General features: G+C 45.3%; 1 protein-coding gene across 1 annotated transcript in view; it reads left to right on the top strand.

Annotated features, from left to right (window-relative positions):
• Nucleotides 1–1,434: 1,434 nt before the first annotated feature.
• ZSCAN2 (zinc finger and SCAN domain containing 2) overlaps nucleotides 1,435–17,962 on the top strand; it is a 37,070-nt gene continuing 20,542 nt past the window's right edge. The window contains 2 exon segments of the mRNA XM_027089404.1: nucleotides 1,435–1,878; nucleotides 3,595–4,108. Of these exon segments, the coding sequence (XP_026945205.1) occupies nucleotides 3,703–4,108 (406 nt within the window). The 5' untranslated portion in view covers nucleotides 1,435–1,878; nucleotides 3,595–3,702.

The following is a 17,962-nucleotide window of genomic DNA, read 5'->3' as shown; positions in this document are numbered from 1 at the left end:
TGCATGTGGTCACTTTGGGCTAATAAATTAAGATGCTACCCTACCAGGGATGTAGCATTCAACAGCTGAACCTCACTTTGCATTTTTATACTTAAAGAGGTTAATTACTGAAAAATGGGTAAAATTCAAATAATCTTTAGAGTGGTGGACAGAACTTTCTAAGAGTGACACAAAACTCAGAAGCTATAAAGAGACAAGACTGACAAATCTGACGCCATAAACATGTCAAATTTCTATATTAAAAAAAACAGCAAAAAGCGAACAGCAAAGTGAGAAAACTAGCAGCAACTTCTATGACAAACAAAGGAATCATTTTCTTAATATACTAAGAGCTTTTACGAGTAAATGCAATTTAAAAAAAGGGAAGGAGATAGGAACAGTCAGTTCATAGAAAATGAGATTAAAATCACCAATAATCATGAAACATGTCTCAAACATTCATGAAATGAAATTTTCATGAAAATGAAATTTAAATGAAAATTAAAACAAATGTAGTCATTTAATTGTGCATGCCCCCAGTAATTGCTCCGTACAAAAATACACCACTGTTCTATCACAGGCCGTTAAAAGTGTCTTTCTCTCTTTTCTTATATTTCTCCCTTGGGTTTCCAGGCAGTTACTCACCTGCTGTCATGGGACAGCCGTTTCTTTAAAAGCGCCAACCGTGGGAACCCCACAGTAGAAGCCAATTTCCCACTCTCACCTCCCTGTGCTGACACTAACAATAAGTAACACTGGGTAAGTATTGATACTAAAATGGAGACTTCGAGCATGTGTGCTAGGGACGGTGTCCCTGCGAGGCAGGTGATGATGGGGCGGGTTCCATGCAAGAGGAGATAGACGAAAGAATGGGAATTCTGCTGCAGAAGAGGCGGGACAGGGCTTTCCTCCAGACCCTGAAACACCACGTGCGAAAACAAAGGGGTGTGCAAAAGCCAGGTGCAAGTGTGGATCTGCAAGCTGTGGGAGGGGCGCCGAGCTCGGCGGGAAGGGACTTCTCCCGAGCGGATTCCTTTCCTGCTCAGGGACTACTTTCGGCCGTCGAGGGGCCTGACAAAATTACTTGCCTCACAGTTCACGGCTGAAAGGGAGCGTCCATTCAACTTTCCCTTTTCATAGAGAACTATATGGAGGACTTAAAGAAGTGAAATGACCCGTCCCAGGTCACAGCTCTGGCCCACACTGGGGTCCTGACTGCCAGTCGGCAGATTTTTCTTCCTCTGGCCCTACCGCACTGCACAGGGTATCAATCCCAAACTCTGCTCCGTGCCCCGCGGTCGTAGTCTGCTCGATGGACTACACCTCCCACAATGCCTTTGGCCCAGGCTCCCTCCCTCTGCCCGGCTGGGTCCGTATCCGCCAATAGGAAAGCAGAGTTTCCAGGTGCAGTTCTCGGTGGCCAATGAGCGCGGCGGAGGGCGGGCCTCTCCCGTCCATTGTTCTCGGTGCCCCTCGGGCTTGAGCTACCTTGACTCCGGAGGTGCCGGGCAGTGCCCGGGGGCGCTTTTGCGCGCGGAACGACCGCGGGATTGGCATCTAGTCTCTGGAGAGGTGAGCCTGGAGAGCCAGAGCTGGAGCCGCGCGGGCCGAGAGAGCAGCCCGAGGCAAGGGGATAACGGGCCTGGAGCCAGTGCGGGCAGCCCTGTTGGGGGAGGGGCGTCGGGGGCTCTGTCCCCGTCCCGCGGGCCCCAGCTCTCCCGGTTTAGGCGCCCGGTTGGCTCAGCGACCGGACATGGACTCTTCTCCCTAGCGGTGAGCTCCGTGTACATCCAACCAGGGGCGCAGAGTTTAGACTGGAAGGCACAGTGGACGACATCCCGAGCAGCTCATTTTACAGATGGGGAAACTGAGCTTCAGAGGGGGCGTGGCTTGCCCCAGGTGAGACAGCAAATTAACTGTCTAGGAACGGTTTTCCCGGGCTCCCAGTTAAGAGTTGTGTCATACCTGTGTTTCTTTTAGCCATTTAGTGAATACATATTGAGAGCTTCGGTGTTTCCACTAGCTTTTCTTTTTTGTTCTTTTTTTAAAAAGTTTTTCCTTCCCTATTTTTTTTGTGTGGGGGGGTTATCTGAGCCTACGATGTAGTGACGATTTTTAAAAATAACTTTTCATTGCCTTTTAGTCTTTATTTTAAATAATTTGTCATTTCACTGCTCTCAACATTTTGTAGAATTTCTGTCCAGGTTTTTTTTTTTCCTTGTGTATGTGTTCATTTTCAAAAGGAATTGGGGTCATACTGTGTCTATGGTTTTTTTGCCTTGCTGGTTTTGTTTTTATCCATTAATTTTCATATTATGAGGATTATTTTAAATAATTAATGATTAATAATTATTGTCAGCATAATTTTAAAATTTTAAAAAATACATAGAGCAGAGTGCACAAATCTTAAATATCATATGTATGCTCTTATGCAACCATTGTTAAATCAAGATATAGAACATTTCCAGCTCCACTGAGCCCCTTCTCAGTAACGGTCCCTCAAAAGGTAGCCATTATTACATTAGCACAGTTTATTTAATTTAATTAATTAATTTATTTGTTTATTTATTTTCGGCTGCGTTGGGTCTTTGTTGCTGTGCGCGGGCTTTCTCTAGTTGCTGCGAGCGGGAGCTACTTTTCGTTGCAGTGAGCGGGCTTCTCTTTGCGGTGGCATCTCTTGTTGGGGAGCATGGGCTCTAGGCGCGCGGGCTTAAGTAGTTGTGGCACACGGGCTCAGTAGTTGTGGCTCTCAGGCTCTAGACCGCAGGCTCAGTAGCTGTGGCGCACGGGCTTAGTTGCTCCGTGGCATGTGGGCTCTTCCTGGACCACGGCTCGAACCCGTGTCTCCTGCATTGGCAGGAGGATTCTTAACCAGGGAAGTCCCACATTAGCATAGTTTTTAATATATTTTACTGTATGAATGTGCCATAATTAACCATTCTCCTGCTGCTGGAATTTTAAGGTGTCAAGTTTTCTTTTTGCAATTAGAAACAATGTTATGGTGTGTGTCCTTGCAAATAAATTTCTCTTTACAAAGATGGTTATTTTAAAAAATAAATTCCTGAGGGGCCAAGGCTGGATCTAAGAGTACAAACATTTTAAAACTTCATATTTTAAAATATGGTAATAATGCAGTTGAGGTATTTCCTTCCTTCCAGTGAGCGTCAAAGTGTCTTGACATCTGATCCTTTGCAAATCCTTGAGAGGTCCCCTTCAAATAAGAAGGATAGGTGTTATTATCTCTACTTATTAGGTGGTCAGTGAGGTTGTGTGACTGAGTTGTATGTTAGGTCAAGGTCACTCTGCAGCAAGTCTGAACTGACTTAAGGCAGGATAACTCAGTCCTGGGTTCTTGCGAGGACTTTGAATTTCTGTTACTCATGCTTTGGTCTTTTGGAAAGAAAACTACTCTATTTTTTGTGCTTGTGATTCTTCTTAACTTCTCTTGCCATAGAGATGTTTTCAGGAATAAGCCATTTTTCCTTTAAGAGGGACAGGAAACTTCTGTTGATTTGCGGATGTAAGAATCATTTGGTGGCCTGACCTGGGCTGCTGTGAGTTAGATTGTTTTAGGACAGTTTACTTATTGATTCTAGTTCTCTTTCTCATTCTTAGCCAGACTCCTTGTTGAAATTTGAGGAGGGTGCTGTCTTCTCAGAGAGCCTGGCTGGAGAAGACTGAAGGTCAAGGTTAGAAGCCTGAGTGATTCCCCCCAGAACGTGGATGATGGCCTCTGAGGTGCCGAGAGTAACCACTCCCCTGAGCCCCTTAGTCCGTGTCCCTCAAGAGGAAGATGACCAGGAGGAGGAGGTCGCCACCATGATCCTGGAAGACGACTCCTGGGTGCAGGAAGCTGTGCTGCAGGAGGATGGCCCTGAGTCGGAGCCCTTTCCCCAGAGCGCCGGCAAGGGCAGCCCCCATGAGGAGGTGGCCGGAGGGCCACAGGGTGCCCTTGGCCGTCTTCGAGAGCTCTGCCGGCGCTGGCTGAGGCCAGAGGTGCACACCAAGGAGCAAATGCTGACCGTGCTGCCAAGGGAAATTCAGGCCTGGCTGCAAGAGCATCGGCCCGAGAGCAGCGAGGAGGCGGTGGCCCTGGTGGAAGATTTGACCCAGACCCTTCGGGACAGTGGTGAGATGCAGAACCTCGTAGGGAGAGGGTGGGAGCAGCCCTCTGAGATGGAAGAGTGTGGTGTTTGCAGAGGAGGAGAAGGTGGTATCCAGGACTGAGTTCGGGTCAGCCCCATCCCTCTACTCTGTCTGCAGGTGATCAGCACATTGTCACCCCAAAATGCCCTGGTTGTGTGCAGTGACAGTTCCAGAATTTCAGTATAAGAGGGGCTTAGAGGACTATTCTCAGAGCCTGATTTACGTAGTTAGCACAGTTTTTTTGTGTGTAGTTGGAGCGGTTGGGAAGCTGATGGAGGTTATGGGGTGAGGGGCTGAAGACCCCCATAAACCACCCCTTGGCACTTTCACCCAGTTGTGCAATAAACTTCCAAATATTTAAGTTCCAGCAATTAGAAAAACCAAATCCTGTTTTAAAAAAGTGATTATTTTTGTGACATCAAGGTGAATGACGAGTAAGCCAGCTAATAACTAGGGACTTATCTGTGGTATAAAGTCATCCCAGGCTCTTAAAAGAGTAATTCCAAACCTGAGCTTTTTGCAACAGTTAATATATTTGTCTCTTGTGTTATTAATACGTTGTGGGACCCATGCACGCCGTTCAACCACTCTGCCTCCATTCTGGTCTTCAGTTGTAAACTGGACTGCCTTGCTTACCAGATATTTACTTCAGATCTACCTGTGCCCCTAGGACTGTTTCAGGACCCCCAGGAACCAATGGCTGCCTCTGTGAGGATGTTCAGGGAACGGAGTGGGGAGAGGAGAGGAGAGGTCAGAGAAGGCTTCACAGAGGATGTGACACTTGAGCAGGAGTTGAGCTGGAGGGGGGTTTGGAAAGGCGCAGGGCAGGGGGAGGGTGTGGCATCCCAGTGGAGCTGAGGCTCAGAAGGGTGGACCGGTGTGGGATCGGTGGGATGACCATATAAGGAAGGCTGGCTGATTGGAGTGGAAAGTGTGTCTTTAGGAAGGGGTAGGAAATAGGGTCTGGGGGAAGGGTGGGTGAGGCTTAGACCAAATGTCTTTGGCCTCAGCAAATTCTAAACTAGGGCCCCAGGGGCATGGGAGGAAGCTGAACTTAGCAACAGGATGCAGGTTTGATTACAGGAGGGAGAGGCCAGAGGGAGGAGAGCAGCCAGGAAGCCGTCTGGATGCTGGATGGGCAGTGATAGGGGTGGGTCCAAGGTGGGGACTGCAGGGGAAGAGGAGGAGACTGGACGCATGTGAGAAAGAACTAATAGTAACCCTAGCCAGCACTGATGGATCCTTTTTGTGGGCCAGCCAGTGTGCCTAGCATCTGATATGCAAAACTCACGTAAACTCTCAGAGAGCCTGGCTGGAGAAGACTGAAGGTCAAGGTTAGAAGCCTGAGTGATTCCCCCAAGAACGTGGATGATGGCCTCGGAGGTGCTGAGAGGAACCACTCCCCTGAGCCCCTTAGTCCAGGTCCCTCAAGAGGAAGATGACCAGGAGGAGGAGGTCGCCGCCATGATCCTGGAAGACGACTCCTGGGTGCAGGAAGCTGTGCTGCAGCTTGGAGACAAGCGGAATTATCATCACCCGGGAAGATAAGTGACTCCCTTAAGGTCGCGCAGCTAGTACGAGGCTGAACCAGGATGCCAGCTCAGGGGTCTGAGGACGTGGCTAATGTTCTTAAGCATTTCGTCACATCTGATGCAAAGTCATAGTTGCCGGTGTGATGTTGGAAAGAGGGGCTGCAGATGAGGAGTAAGACAAAGGTGACTAACTCAGAGGCATCTAGTCTAGAGGATTCAGAAGGCTGGAAAGGGAAGGTGGTTTGGGGACAGAGTTGTAACAATGCCCAGGGACTTGGGAGATGTGAGTATAAAGCTGTCCTTTGGAGAAAAGGGTGGTCGTGGAGGGCCACCTGTGAGCCCAGGCCTTCACTGAGCACCTCACATGTCCATCTTGCTGATAATTCCGTGAGGTGGGTGGAACTGTCATTTTACAGATGAGGAAATGGAAGTTCAGCAAGGTCAAGCTCTTCCCTGAGGTCACACAGCTGGTTAGTGATGGAGCCGGCATTCAAACTCCAGTCTGTTTGCTTCCACGTGTGTTTGGTAGATCCCAGGTTTTATTTGAAGCAAAATACCTGATTTTCTTTGGCCCTGAAAAATAGCTTTTAATTTTACTCTTCCTACTTAAAAAAGCAAAAGCCTCTCATCCTGTTTAAAAACCTGTTCACTATGTAACGAGTTTGTGATGAACCTCAGGCTCTTCAGTGAGATGCTAAAGAGAGGCCAGAGGGGTGGAAGGCTGAGGAGAAACCTCTGGGGTTACTGTTCAGTTGGGGAAGTCACAAAGCAGGGCGTCAAGTCTCATCAGGTGTCTCTGAGGCAGTGACAGGCTCCCACTGTGACAGCCCTCCCCACCTGGCTTGCTGGAGGGGCTTTGTGCCTTTCATCTTTCACGGAACATCCCGGATGGGGAATGTCCCAGACTCAGTGGGCTCGTCAGTGCTCTCATTTCTGCCACTGAGATCGTCTTTGTTGGTTTTCATTTGTCTAACACATGCTCCTGACCTGCCTTATGATTACTCAGAGGAACCTCTTCAGTGATCTCCATCCCTTCTCAAACATTTACTCAACGTAAGACCGCTTGATCTCTAGTCTGTTTGTCTAGCTCGGGACCTTTGGTCACATTTACCCAGCACATTTTCAAGGCCTGGCTAGACAGTGGTTGTTTAATATTTGACTAGCAGGCACCTCTAGGTGTTCACAGTTAAAATATCTTAAAATTCCAGTTGAGATTGGACCTATATTAATAGTTTAAGTGGTAAAGCTCATCTCTCTTTGTGTTTCCCAAGGGCATTTTGATCCCCATACCCAGCCCTATTTCAGGCTCTTGGTATTTCACCTGAACTCTTGCAGCAGCCTCCAAAGGGAACCTGCCTTCAGCCTCTTTCCCCTGCATTGCTCCACTCCTACCTGAGTGATTGGGCACTCTCCTGCTTAAAAATCTTCTTGAGTTCCCCAGTGTCTCCAAATCAACCATGACCTCTTTGTCCTGCTTGCAGCCCGTGGCCCTGTGTGACCTGGCCCAGGTGCCCATGGCTGGTCCTCCTCTGATCCCCTTGCCACAGCTCTTGCTTCATTCAGACCAGATCTTGCTGTTTCTTGAACATAATCTGTATTTGCTGGCATTCACCTGTGCTCCTGAGTTTTGACTTGGAGTGGCCTTGTCCATCCCTGTGTGATAAAATCCTGGTCTTCCTTTGAGTGCACACCTTTGGAGACCTGCTCCATAAAGCTGTCCCTCCGGCCCCTGTTTCCTGTCCCCAGTTCCACCCGCCTGAGAGCATCTCTGATCACCTCTGCTAGAAGTCATCTCCCCCAGAACATTTGGATTCTCCTCCTCTTTTGGCTTTGTATCGTATTCTGTCTTGTATCGTATTCTGTTTGTATGAATACTTATCTTATTTCTTCTAGGAACCTATAAAATCCCCAAAGTCAAGGAACCTATCTTTTTCTTAACCTTTTTCTTTTTCTTTTTTTTTTAAGCTCTCACAGTACCCAGCACAGTGCCCTATACATAGTGGGGACCCAGTAAGTATTGTCGGGATGAGGAAATGAATCCTTCGAGCCTCCCTGCAGGTGTGGAGAAGCTCACCTGCTGGGTCCATGAAGGAGGCAGATAGCTGCTTCCTTCCAGGCTTATCTGCCTCTCCTTGAGAAAGCCAAGCTAATGTTTGTTTTAAAACAAAATGGGGTCGGGACTTCCCTGGCGGTCCAGTGGTTGGGACTTCGCCTTCCAATGCAGGGGGTGCAGGTTCAGTCCCTGGTTGGGGAGCTAAGATCCCACATGCCTCGTGGCCAAAAAACCAAAACATAAAACAGGAGCGATACTGTAACAAATTCAAAGACTTTAAAAATGGTCCATATCAAAAATATCTTAAAAAAAAAAAAAAAAGGTCAAGCCCAAAGTTGGCAGAACGTAGCCAGGTATATTTCCAAATCTAGAAAGGGAGACTAGGTAGGACTGCAGCTTAGACCTGGGAGAATTCTTAGGCTGGTAGGCAAGTCAAGCGGCTTAGTCCAGCAAGAGAGCACCTACTCTTAGGTTTTCATTCTTGGAAGCTCTGTATTAATCCTTTGTTTATATTCAGCAAACTCAGTGAATATTATCATATTTATGCTGTTAACCAAGATGTTTATAAACATAGAGAACATGTTTCTGAGTATGGAGGTGGGTACTATTGCCGTTTCTCAGATTCCAGAGGCTCAAGGATATCTCCCTTCATGGCCTGAGAATAAACCAGTACGTGGCCTTTTTCACCTGTTGTTATCCAGCCAAACTGGTAGGAGTAGTCCATGGGACTGGCAGCATTTACTTGAAGGGACAAGCTTTGGATTTGGAAACCTAAGGTATGGTGAATCCACACCCCAGGGAGGACAGTTGCCTGGAGGTCTCTTGCACCGGGGAGCTGGTCTTGGATGTGGCCACCAGCGCACAAATGCCAAAGAAAATGAAACTGTTGTGGGCTGGACGTGGAAGCCGCAGTAGGGCATCACTGGTCCTGTGGAGACCATCCATCCAGTGATGTGCTCTTTCTTTTTATTTTTTAAAAAATAAATTTATTTATTTGTTTTTGGCTGTGTTGGTTCTTCGTTGCTGTGTATGGAGTTTCCCTAGTTGCGGCGAGCAGGGGCTACTCTTCGTTGCGGTGCATGAGCTCTAGGCGCGCAGGCTTCAGTAGGTGTGGCTTGCAGGCTCTAGAGCGCAGGCTCAGTAGTTGTGGCACACGGGCTTAGTTGCTCCACGGCATGTGGGATCTTCCCGGACCAGGGCTCGAACCCGTGTCCCCTGCGTTGGCAGGCAGATTCTTAACCACTGCACCACCAGAGAAGTCCTGTGCTCTTTCTTTTTAGATGAGATTGGCCCACATGGTTCACGCCTGGCAGCTGTGTTTTTAGCCTGTTTCACAGGCCTGTTGAAAGACCATTTATGAAAAGCACTAGTTACCTGTGTTTCTGGTTACAAATTACTGATGTAAAACCCAATACACTTCCTTTTTTTTCTGGTGACTTGGAGAATGAGAACCCCAATTTTCCAGGGCAATCTTGAGTATTTGTCCTTGTAAAGCATCAAAATGTCTCAAATTCCAATAGCTGGCAGCCAAACCATACCTCTCAGAATGTCTCACATCGGTCTGTAAGAGGCCTGGGCCCTGGGGCCAGAAGTCGTTTCTCAAATTGTATGGCCTCATTTTCGGTTCAGAAAGTATAGTCACTAGAGTTGAGACAGCTTGTCCTTGAACTGTTCTCTAATTGCTCTACCCACCCTCATCTCACTTTCTGTATGAAGTAAGCGGAAAAATACCTTTAGAGCCCGGAGACCAGTGGACTCATGCCGCAGCAGCCTCCCCAAGATAACCCCAGACCAGTGTGGTTGCAGCATCAGGCTGAAAGGGGAAATGCTCCTCTCCTAACAGATTCTTTTTTTTTTTTTTTTTTTTGGCTGAATAGCACGGCTTGCAGGATCTTAGTTACCCGACCAGGGATCGAACCCAAGCCCCCTGCAGTGGAAGCTCGGAGTCTTAACCACTGGACCGCCAGGGAAGTCCCTAACAGATTCATTTTATCTCATAGAAGCCCCACCACCCGAAAAAGAAACTGCTGCCTTCAGAGGGGAGCAAAGGGGAAATTATGGGGCTCAAAATTGATAGATTCGTGACATATAAATCCTCTGACCATTAGTGTGGGGTCCCTGTGCCATCAGCATCATCTGGAAGTGTGTTAAAAATGAAATCCCCGGGCCTCCCTTCAGACCTACTGAACCGGAAACTCTGGGGGCGGTGTCCAGCACGTGGGTTTAACAAGCCCTCCAGGTGATCCTGATTCAGCCACCAGTTTGAGAACCACTGTGCTAGGCCTATGGTTCTCAGACTTCTCATTGGGGTCCTGGAACCCACTCCAGGGATTCTGATTTTCTGATTTAGTTGGCATGGGGGTGTGGCCCAGGCAAGGGAGTTTTGAAAGCTTCCCAGGTGGTTCTAAGATGCAGTGAAGTTTAAAAACCACTGCTCTAGAGCCTTGTTACTCAGAATGTGGTCCATGCACCAAAAACATAGGTGTCACCTGGGAGCTTGCTAGAAAGGCATACCTCAGTCTCAGCCCAGCCCCACTGAAGCAGAATCTGCATTCACCAAGATCTCCAGGTGATTTCACATGCACTGTGAAGTTCGAGAAGCACTCCTCTAGACTAGTCAGGAATGGAGATTATCAACTTCAAACCTACTCTTGTCCAACAGGTGAGCTGAGAGTCACAGCTGACCTCTCCAGCCATCCTCAGCATCACACCTGGCTTTTGGTGGGCACAGGCAGCAGCTTACCTATCTTGAGCTTGCTGGCCCAGCAAAAATGCTCCCTTGGTGACAGCAAATGAGCAAATACTTTCATGTTTGTTAATAAGGGGAGTGAAGAGCGGTGCAGAGTTGTAAAGGTATATGTCTTTTTAAAGCCACAATTCTCAGTTTCAAGACAAAAACACTTTCAGTTCACTTAAATATTTGAAGTGTATACCATACAGAACTCTCAGATGTAACATTAACATATAACCGTAACTGTTTGGCAATCATTCATTTAAACCAATAACATCTCCTTGCTGTTTTGACCAGCGCTTTGTCTTTCAGGCAGTCAGAGTTCAGGGGGAACAACGGTCTCAGTTACTCAGGCGCTATCAGGTTCCCGCCAGTCTTGCCAGGGCAGCGCCCCGATAGGGAGAGCCCCACTTGGGCATCAGCTGTATCAGAATTACAGACCCACTTCTGCATTTTAGACCAGTGGCTCTGACCATGGTGTTGAGACACAGCGGTATGTCACAATCAGGGGGGAAGGACCTTACAAGAATTCTGAGCTTAACACACATTAAAGCACCAAAGTGTGTGACCAGTTATGTCATTGTTATAGATAAATTACAGCAAATTCAGGCTTATCCCCATATTGACAGCAATTTTCCTTACACTTATTCTGGTACGCTTTGTAGCATGGGAGAGAAAGCAGAGGCCTCTGACCAGGCAGGAGGACACACGTGGCCCAGTTCAAGGACAAGCATTCCATGGGAATGTGCTGTGCATGTGAGTCTAGAGCCCATGTCAAGGGCAGGAAAATACAAGATCCATTGATTTAGACCGAGCTGCAATTGTCTAGTAACCAATAAGGGCCCTATGGCAATTCAGGAATCATTCAGTGGATGGACCGTTCAGTGGATGGTGTTTGGACAGTGTTCTGACCCTTTGAAAAAACTAAAACTGGATCTCTACTTCACAAGTTACACAGAAATCAATTCCAGATGAGTTATAGATGTATACTGTAAAAGATCTGGAATCAGCTATAGGAGAGGATTTTTGTAATCTTGCAGTGGGGTGGGACTTCTTAATCTTAAACAAGACAGAAATCGTCAAAGCTAAATTGAACTCATGGAAACAGAAAAAATCTTTTATGTTAAAAAGATACTGTGGACACTTCCCTGGCGGTGCAGTGGTTAAGAATCCACCTGCCAATGCAGGGGACACGGGTTCGAGCCCTGGTCCGGGAAGATCCCACATGCTGTGGAGCAACTAAGCCCGTGTGCCACAACTACTGAGCCTGCGCTCTAGAGCCCGTGAGCCACAACTACTGAGACCGCATGCTACAACTACTGAAGCCCGCATGCCTAGAGCCAGTGCTCCACAACAAGAGAAGCCACCACAATGAGAAGCTTGAACACTGCAACGAAGAGTAGCCCCTGCTCGCCGCAACTAGAGAAAGCATGTGTGCAGCAACGAAGACCCAACACAGCCAAAAATAAATAAATAAGATACTATGAACAAAGTTCAACGAAAATGCACAGACTGGGAGGAAATATCTGTAACAAAGTCTGCAGTGTAGCAGATAAGAGTCAAAATCTTGCTCTGTAAGAGCATCTACAATTCATAAGAAATTGTCAACCCAGTAGAATAGAAGGTAAAAGATATGGTCCGGCAATTTAGAAATGAATAAAAACAAATTATATCCATATGAAAAGATGTTCAACCTTACAAATTACCAGGGAAATACCCATTAAAGCAAGATACTCTTCTTTTGCCTGTTAGGCCATCAGAAATTGAATAGTGTTTCTAAGAATTCTCTGCCTTTTTGAGCATTAACTTCATCTTTTAAAATTAATTCCAGAATTTTTCTAGTAAGGTATCAACTATTTTAAATTTGCTAAGAGTACATAAAATGATATATAAGGGCCATAAATTCTTTTTTCTTGTTATGGTGGTAAAATATATAACATAAGATTACCATTTTAACCATTTCTAGGTGTATAGTTCAGTGGCATTAAGTACATTCACATTGTTGTGCAGCCGTCACCACCATCCATCTCCAGAAATTTTTCCTCTTCCCAAACTGAGACTCTATACCCATTAACAGTAACTCCGGGCTTTCCTGGTGGCACAGTGGTTAAGAATCTGCCTGCCAATGCAGGGGACACGGGTTCAATTCCTGGTCCAGGAAGATCCCACATGCCGCAGAGCAGCTAAGCCCGTATGCCACAACTGTTGAGGCCCGCGTGCCTAGAGCCCATGCTCCGTGACAGAAGAAGCCACCGCAATGAAAAGCCCATGCACCGCAACAAAGAGCCCCTGCTCACTGCAACTAGAGAAAGCCCACGCGCAGCAACGAAGACCCAACGCAGCCAAAAATAACTAAATAACTAAATAAAATCTATTTAAAAAAAAAAAACACTAACTCCCCTTCTCTCCCCACAACCCCTGGCAACCACCATTCTGATTTCTGTCTCTATGAATTTGCTCTAGTAGTTTCGGGGGAGATCAAAACATTTAGCAAATGAGACCCCTTCTTTCCTGTTTCCTTAATGCCTGACTCATCTCTGAGTTTTCTCTACTGGAGATCTGGCCGTCCAACCGCTTGCTCACAAGCCTGCTTCCTCAGAAGCCTGCCTCCCTGTATCCAGTCTCATCCACAAAATATGCTCATTTTGAAATAGCAAACACTCTTTCTACTGGTGAAGTTCCTTTTTAAAGAAAATTCCCAGCTCCTACCATCTCATCCCATCTCTACCCATTAATATGTTGATGATATTCCCCTTTTATCTGACCACATCAGCTTCTGAGTTTTCACTTTCTTAATTGACCACCCACAAAAAAAGAGAATTGCCCACAGTTGAATGTACTCTATACTCTTGATTTCACCAGTGTCACCTTTTCTTGAGGAGGAGCTTGGGAGGAACCAGGATCCCTCATCCTTCCCAGCTCAGTGATTTTTTTTTCCCATTTGGAGGCCCTTGTTAAGTCAGATCGCCCGAAGGGTGCTCTTTTCTGTCCTTTAGAAAGGCTCCCGTGCCTCTGTGTTATCAGAGACCAACTTAAAAGAACTCTCAACCTTCCTTTGGCCTTCCCTGGAGTATAACAGTCTTGAATCTTTGTCTGCGTAAAGGAGGATAGGACTGGTCCTTAAGCAGCAGACAGTGAGGGGCTTATTGGGTCAGGATTCTGCTCAGATGGGCCTCTGCAGTGAGGTGGCAGAGGAAGATAATCACACAAATTAAGCATCATGTCTAAAGGCTCCCACATTATAAAGGAGTTCTCTCATATTCTTGTCTAATAGTTCAGTACTAATTTTTTTCCCTTTAAATCTTTGATCTATTTGAGATCTGTCCTAGTATGGGTCCAACTGAAATTTTTCCATTTGACTTAACTGATTGTTCCCAGCATCATGAATGCTGGTGTCTTTTGGATGTGGTGTCTTTTCTCCATGGATTGGAGAGGCTACCCTTATATTCAACATATGTTAAATTCCCATGGTCATAGAGATGATTTTTTTCTGTTCCACTGGTCTGTCTATTCACGAGCCACCTGAATTAAGTTCTGAATTCACATGTATTAAATTCTGAACTCACATGTCTACTGAGTCTATTTCTGGAGGTTTGGTTTTGTTTCATTGGTCTGATTGTCTATTAATGTTTTAATTACAGTAAGTCCCCTACATACAAACAAGTTCTGTTCCGAGAGCATGTGCGTAAGTCCAGTTTGTTCATTAAGTCCAACAAAGTTAGCCTAGGTACCCAACTAACACAATCGGCTATGTGGTATTGTACTGTAACAGGTTTATAATACTTTTCACACAAATAATACATAACAAACAAACACAAAAAATAAAACATTTTTAGTTTGAAAGTACAGTACCTTGAAAAGTACAGTAGTAGAGTACAACAGCTGGCATCCAGGGGCACGTTCATGTCTTTGAAAGTTCGTAACTTGAAGGTTCGTATGTAGGGGACTTACTGTATTGAGATTTTATGTTTTAACATTTGACAGAGATAGTTGCTCCCTGCCTTACTCCCCTCATTTCAGTCAGTAATCTTATCTACAATAATGTTTATTTTTGTACTGTTAAAGACTCTTATACTTCAGTTACATGATTTGCCAGTTTTAAATGATAACCTTTGGACGCCCAGATATACAGATGAGGCAGTTAATGAATATATCCTATATCCCAGTTTCTTCCCCACAACCCCAATTTTGGTTAGCATGTCATTTCTACATGTCTGTGTAACATTGACATTCTCTTTTTTCCCTCTAACTGCCACAGTAGTTTTAGACGTTGTTCTAAAGTTAAATGTATCTGTTCAGCCCCAGTCCTTTTGCTCTAGCATTGCCTTTGTCTCGTGGTTGACCGAATTTCATCTCCCAATAGTTTCCTCAAGAAGGGTCATAGGAACAGTATTCTGTGAACTTGTGTATATTCAAAGCTGTTGGCCTGTAAACTTTATGCTTGAAGGACAGTTTTGTTGAACGTAAAATCCTTCACATCCGTTTTCTTTGCTTGCATGTCTTGTAGCTCTTGCTGTATGATCTGCAGGGATTGAATGTTTCCGGAGAGAAATTTGAGACTGGTTGATTTTCTTCCCCCATATAAGTGATTCGATCTTTTTACCTTGTTGTCCCCTGTCTCATTAGTAACCACCCTGGGTTAGTTTTCCTTGGCACACAGTGTACCTTTCAAGGGTTCCTCTGTCTTTTTTTTTTTTAAATGTATTTAATTTTTTGACCACGGGGTACATGGGATCTTAGTTCCCCGACCAGAGATCGAACCTGTGCCCCCTGCATTGGAAGTGCAGAGCTTTAACCACTGGACTGCCAGGGAAGTCCCATCAAGGGTTCTTCTATCTTTATAGATTATACTTGAAGGATTTGTTCTATTCCTTTGGCTTAGTTTCCTTTTTTGAGAACTCTAGTTATATATTTATTGATTCTCCTTTTATCTCACTTTGGTTTCTGTCATTCTCTTTAATCTTTTTTTTGAACTTTATTTTTTTTTTATACAGCAGGTTCTTATTAGTTATCTATTTTATACATATCAGTGTATACATGTCAATCCCAATCACCCAATTCATCCCACCACCACCACCCCGCTTTCCCCCTTGGTCTTTAATCTTTCTAACTTCTTTCTTTGTTTCCATCTCACTTCAAATCTCCCTTTCCCTTCCTGTGCTTTCCAAGGTGCCTATTTTCCGTTGAGTTCCTCCCCGTTTTGTCTTCATTTCTCTGGATTTTTTTCCCTTCTTCCCAGATCACATTTCCTCTCTTCCTGTTGTCTCTTCTCAACTTCTACTTTGTGGTCTTCCTTCACAGAGGCGGTTGCTTCACTTAACATTTTTTAGGGATGAAAAATGGTCATTTTTCTCAATAACAATAATTCCTGTGATTCACTTGGGAGAGTCAAGGCTCTCTCCGCTGCTTTACAGAAACAGAAAGCTTCCTGCACACACAGCTCATCTGTGTGATTCTGTATAATTGTAGCCTCACCTCCCTTGCTTCTCCGAACCAAAGAAGCCAGCCCTGCTCACCCCAGTTCCCAAATGTACCGATGTACTTGAGGGTGAGTCCCTGACCCTCAGGAAGTGATTTTCTGCCTGAGCTTTTTGACACACTGCCCCCAAGAGCGCCCGCCTCCTGCTTTCCATGCTTGTTCTCTTCACGTTTTCCCTCCTTGGCTTCTGCCTGGTCTCTGCTGTTTTTGGAAGCCCTTACATGTATTTTGTTGTCTGCAAATTGATCTCCCTCCTGATCTCACTGAAAATGAAGTCTGAGTTTTTGTTTTTCCTGTTGCTTCTGAGCTCAGCCTGGAACATACCAGTTCTGATTTTAGGGCAATGAAAAACCTTATTAACTACTGTCCCTATTTGGAAGAGAACAACTACAAAGGTCATCACAAAAGGGTTTTGGGTCATGTTAGCTTGAAGAAAATGAATCAGGGCCTCAGCCTGGAGGTTCTTATAGAAGAGATAATAGCAGAGCTCTGTGATAGAAACTTGCAAAAGAGCAGTCTTGCAGGATGTTGAGGAAGCACAGAATTTCTGGCCCTAGCCAGGCAGGAGCTTGCATGGTGCCCCTCGTTCCTGTATCCATCCCCTGGAGATCTGGGGGAGGGGGGCCCAAGGGCAATTATAGGAGTCCACAGATTACCAGCAGCATGTATGTCAGTGTGAGCATGAAATGTAATTATATGCTTAATTGCAAGTTTAAGTAGATCTTATTTTGACTAAAGACATGAGTGGAACCTAGGTTCAACCTGAGAGATGTAGGCCACATTGTATCATGTTCATATACGGAAATTTACATTAACTTATAGAGACTAATAATCACTGAATTGAGCATCTAACCTTAAACAGTTTATCAGCATTAACAATGGAAATGTCACTAGGACTTTGTGTAATTATTTTGCTAATTGTCTTCCTTGCTATGAATGGAACTACTTTCTTATGAGGTCTGATGTGTGATGTTAGGTCTTAGTAATAATCAGGCTATCACCTTTATCAGTAAAAGCATTGACTGACTTCTGTATACTCTATAGAATTTTTAAAAAGGGTTGAAGATACCTTACAGAAATAGAGCACAAAGAAATTATAGTAAAGAAGAAAATATTGGGAAGGAAAAAATGAAAGAACACAAGTTGCATGCTGTAAAAACATCCAGTATTCCTGCTCTGGGCTTTTGGCTCCAAGCTTCCAAGCAGGCAAGGCAGAGAGGGAGCCACAGTCAGGGGCGTGAGGCAGACACAGATCACTCAGAAGAGAAGCTCCTTTTGATACGTCCATCAGAGAGAAATTTCCTCCTCTGGCCGATCGAGAGGATATTGTGTGGTATAAACAATGTCGTCAACAACTTCCTGGCAGCATTAATGTTCCTGACAGCTGCTGACTTAAAAAAATGCACAATGTGAGAGTTGAGGGTTAAGTTTTATTTGGGAGAAAATGAGAACTATAACTTGGGAGACAGCATCTCAGGTAGCTCTGAGAAACTGCTCCAAAGACGTAATGGGGGAGGTCAGTATATATGTGATTTTGGTGAAGGGGGAGTATACACAATCAAGCACATATTTTTTTGCAGAAGGTTTCTGCTAGTCTCGTGAAGGTTACTGCTAATCCCGAGGAGCAGACGTCACCATGAAGGAATTGAGTGCTTTTCTAGATACGAGGAGATGCAAGAATTGGGCTCATAAAATGGTCTCCTGAAAATATTAACTATCTGAAGACCTGTTCTGCCAGTTTTTCCCAGAGCATGGAGGGCCTCATTTCTGCTCTCCACCCTGAACTCCTTTCAGGGGGAGTTGAAAGTCAGCAGCTGCAGCAGCATGTGATTTAGTCCTTGTAGAGGTAGATGGCAAGTGCCAGTTTGTAGCTGACACAGCCATTAATTTCTTTTTTTTTTTTTACTTTTTTTTTTTTAATATTGATTAACAATGTAATGTTAGTTGATAGAAGTTCATTTCTTTTCTTTTTTTTTTTTTTTTTTTTTGCAGTACGCGGGCCTCTCACTGTTGTGGCCTCTCCCGTTGCGGAGCACAGGCTC

Source organism: Aethalodelphis obliquidens, unplaced genomic scaffold (assembly GCF_003676395.1).
Source record: "Aethalodelphis obliquidens isolate GAN/ISIS:26980383/991018 unplaced genomic scaffold, ASM367639v1 scaffold65, whole genome shotgun sequence".
NCBI classification, from domain to species: domain Eukaryota; kingdom Metazoa; phylum Chordata; class Mammalia; order Artiodactyla; family Delphinidae; genus Aethalodelphis; species Aethalodelphis obliquidens.
Note: the sequence above shows the minus strand (reverse complement) of the source record. Positions and strands in the feature narration are given on the sequence as shown.